Source organism: Crocuta crocuta, unplaced genomic scaffold, assembly GCF_008692635.1.
Source record: "Crocuta crocuta isolate KB4526 unplaced genomic scaffold, BGI_CrCroc_1.0 scaffold378, whole genome shotgun sequence".
NCBI classification, from domain to species: Eukaryota; Metazoa; Chordata; class Mammalia; order Carnivora; family Hyaenidae; genus Crocuta; species Crocuta crocuta.
Window position 1 is genome coordinate 1,432,428 of NW_027528871.1, and position 2,717 is coordinate 1,435,144.

Genomic DNA, 2,717 nt, shown 5'->3' on the forward strand with positions numbered 1-2,717 from the left:
TGCTGCTATAATGATGTTGAACCAATCAATATCTCACTTGCTCTCTTTCTTTTTGTCAACATGCAAAAATATTATCAATAGACCTAGCAATTCAGACCTTTAGGAAGGCAAAAATATGAAGAATCATGGCCTCTATTAGTTTTTCATGAGATATGGTATTATATATACATAATATAATGTAATACATATTATAGTATATTATATATGATTTATAAATATGTTATAACTGTTTCTTTTTTTTTGAGAGAGAGGAGAGAGAGGGAGAGTACAAATAGGGTAGGAGCAGAGACAGAGGGAGAGAGCCAATCTTAAATAGACTTCGTGCTCAACGCAGTGCCCACCGCTGAGCTCGAACCTGTGAATGGTGAGATCATAACCTGAACCTAAATCAAGAGTCAGATGCTTAACCGACTGAGCCACCCAGCAACCTGTAAATGAATATTTTTCATAACTTTAGGTTTGAAAGCTTACATGCATAAAAATGAATTTGATGACGGGGCGCGTGGGTGGCCCAGTCAGTTAAGCGTTCGACTTAGGCTCAGGCCATGATCTCATGGTTCATGAGTTTGAGCCCTGAGACGAGCTCTGTGCTGACAGCTAGCTCGGCGCCTGGAGCCTCCTTCAGATTCTGTGTCTCCCTCTCTCTTTGACCCTTTCCTGCTCACGCTGTCTCTCCTCTCTCAAAAATAAATAAAATATTTAAAAAAATGAATTTGATAAATATAAATAGAAGTACAATGTGTGCGTTTGTGACTTGTACAGTATGCTGAATTAGAATCTGTTGCTTAAGTATTTAAATGTCTTCTGAAAAAGTTCTGCATGTGCATGATTAAACTAAATTAGATCCATATAATTATGATATATGATACTTTTGATTAATATCTACAAAATTCTTGCCAAAGTTTTGCTGATTAAATATCTAATATTTTTTAATTCACTTCTCATAAGGACAGATTTGATTTGCTTTGTCCTCAAGTTTTCATTCAGGTGTAACTATAGTGCAGTGTGCCATATCTAATTTATTCATTGCATATTTAAAAGGATAATTCAGTTATAATAGTTATATTCTTCCTAATATTACTATTTATACAGGAATAATATTTGAATTTATTTAAGTTATTGTGCATAAATCATATCTGATAATAAGTTATTTTCAAAATAAATGAGCAAACTAGCTTGACAGTCAACATTAATACCTTGATAACAGAAATAAAATTCATAGTTTTTAATATGCAAAATATGTTTACAACCTCCCAACATCAGAAGCCCAGTGATAATATATAATGTTATTTTTAGAGAATTGTTTTTTATTATTTAAATTTTGCCAATATATAGTATTAAATAATTAAAGCATAAAACAAGTTATCATTTTAAAATACTTGTACACATACATACCTGTACATGTGAAGAATTTAGATTCACCCACGCTAAGCTCTACTTTGCTAAGTGAAATTGTCACTTGAAGAAGAGCTGAAAAAAAATTTAAATAATAATTAAGTATGGTTTTAAATAAATTCTAAGATCTTATTACATGATCTGTAAACTACAGAAAATTATTTTCCCTGTAAATTTTTATTACTTGTAAAAAAAATGGAAGTTTTATAAAATACAATCTAATTATGACAATCTAACAACATTATGTCTGTTACATTAGTATACAATTTACAACTAGACCAATATAGGGCTCAATTAACCTAACATGTTGAAATTTATTTCCCAAGTAAATGAATAAATTAATACTCACTTCCATATTTACATTCTTGGTTATATATGTACTACCATGTTGAGCAATAACTACAGAAAATTTTTGCCCAACATTTGGAATCTTATTTGAAAGAGTAAATCCTATACTGTCAGTGTAACAATAAAAATATAAATTAACTACATTTTGACAACATGCTAAAATATTTCCATGAAAGAAGGAAAAATATTGCATAAGAAACATGAATAAAAACTGTTTGTATAAGATAAAGAAAGTGAAGGAACCAGGACCTTGGTAATAAAATAGAGGAGCTGTTCAATAAATTTACTGTCAAATTGAAAAATAAAATAAATGAATACTCTATAATTTTAAAAGATAATTAGAATTATAGTTTAATACAAATTGAAAGACTTATTTCTAATAGTATGGTAGACAAGATATTGTACCTACATCCCAAACCCGTTCCACTATCCCTTACTTCCACATATACATTATCTGAGCTTTCAGTAAAATAATGGAGCCTCAAGAGGAAAATAATAAAAAATCCAAAAGCCAGAGTATAAAGTTGCTACTGATAATATGTAGATTGTAGTAACCAAAAGGTGTGCAGTTTGCACAAACATAGGATCAAAACTTGTCTATAAAAGAGGATGCTATAGAACACCAGATAACACTGGACCAAAATCAAATTATCCTTAGGAATGAGAAGGGTATACAATAAATCAAAGGCAGAAAGGCAGTGATGGAAGTTGACTCTTCTGGACTGTGCAAGGAGGAAATGTTTCTATTTAAGTAGATTAACCACACTCTGCCATATCCTAGGTTTGAGAATTTAATCATAAATACATGTTCTTTGGGAAACTCCAAGCTGAAAATTTAAACAAAGTAGCAGGGCCACATGTAAAGCTCAAGCTAAGTGGCAGACTTGAACACAAATCCCTTTCAGAGGAACTTACATCACTAGCCCTCACTGCCCAGGATTTTTTTTTTTTTTTTTTTTTTTTTTTTTTTTTTT

General features: G+C 30.9%; 1 protein-coding gene across 2 annotated transcripts in view; it reads right to left on the reverse strand.

Moving 5' to 3' along the window:
- The window catches only part of NCAM2 (neural cell adhesion molecule 2), a 506,271-nt gene that overhangs the window by 218,932 nt on the left and 284,622 nt on the right, over window positions 1-2,717 (reverse strand). For both annotated transcript variants that reach the window (XM_077756475.1, XM_077756476.1), the window contains exon 2: window positions 1,396-1,470. In XM_077756475.1, the coding sequence (XP_077612601.1) occupies window positions 1,396-1,470 (75 nt within the window). The remainder of the gene's footprint in view (window positions 1-1,395; window positions 1,471-2,717) is intronic.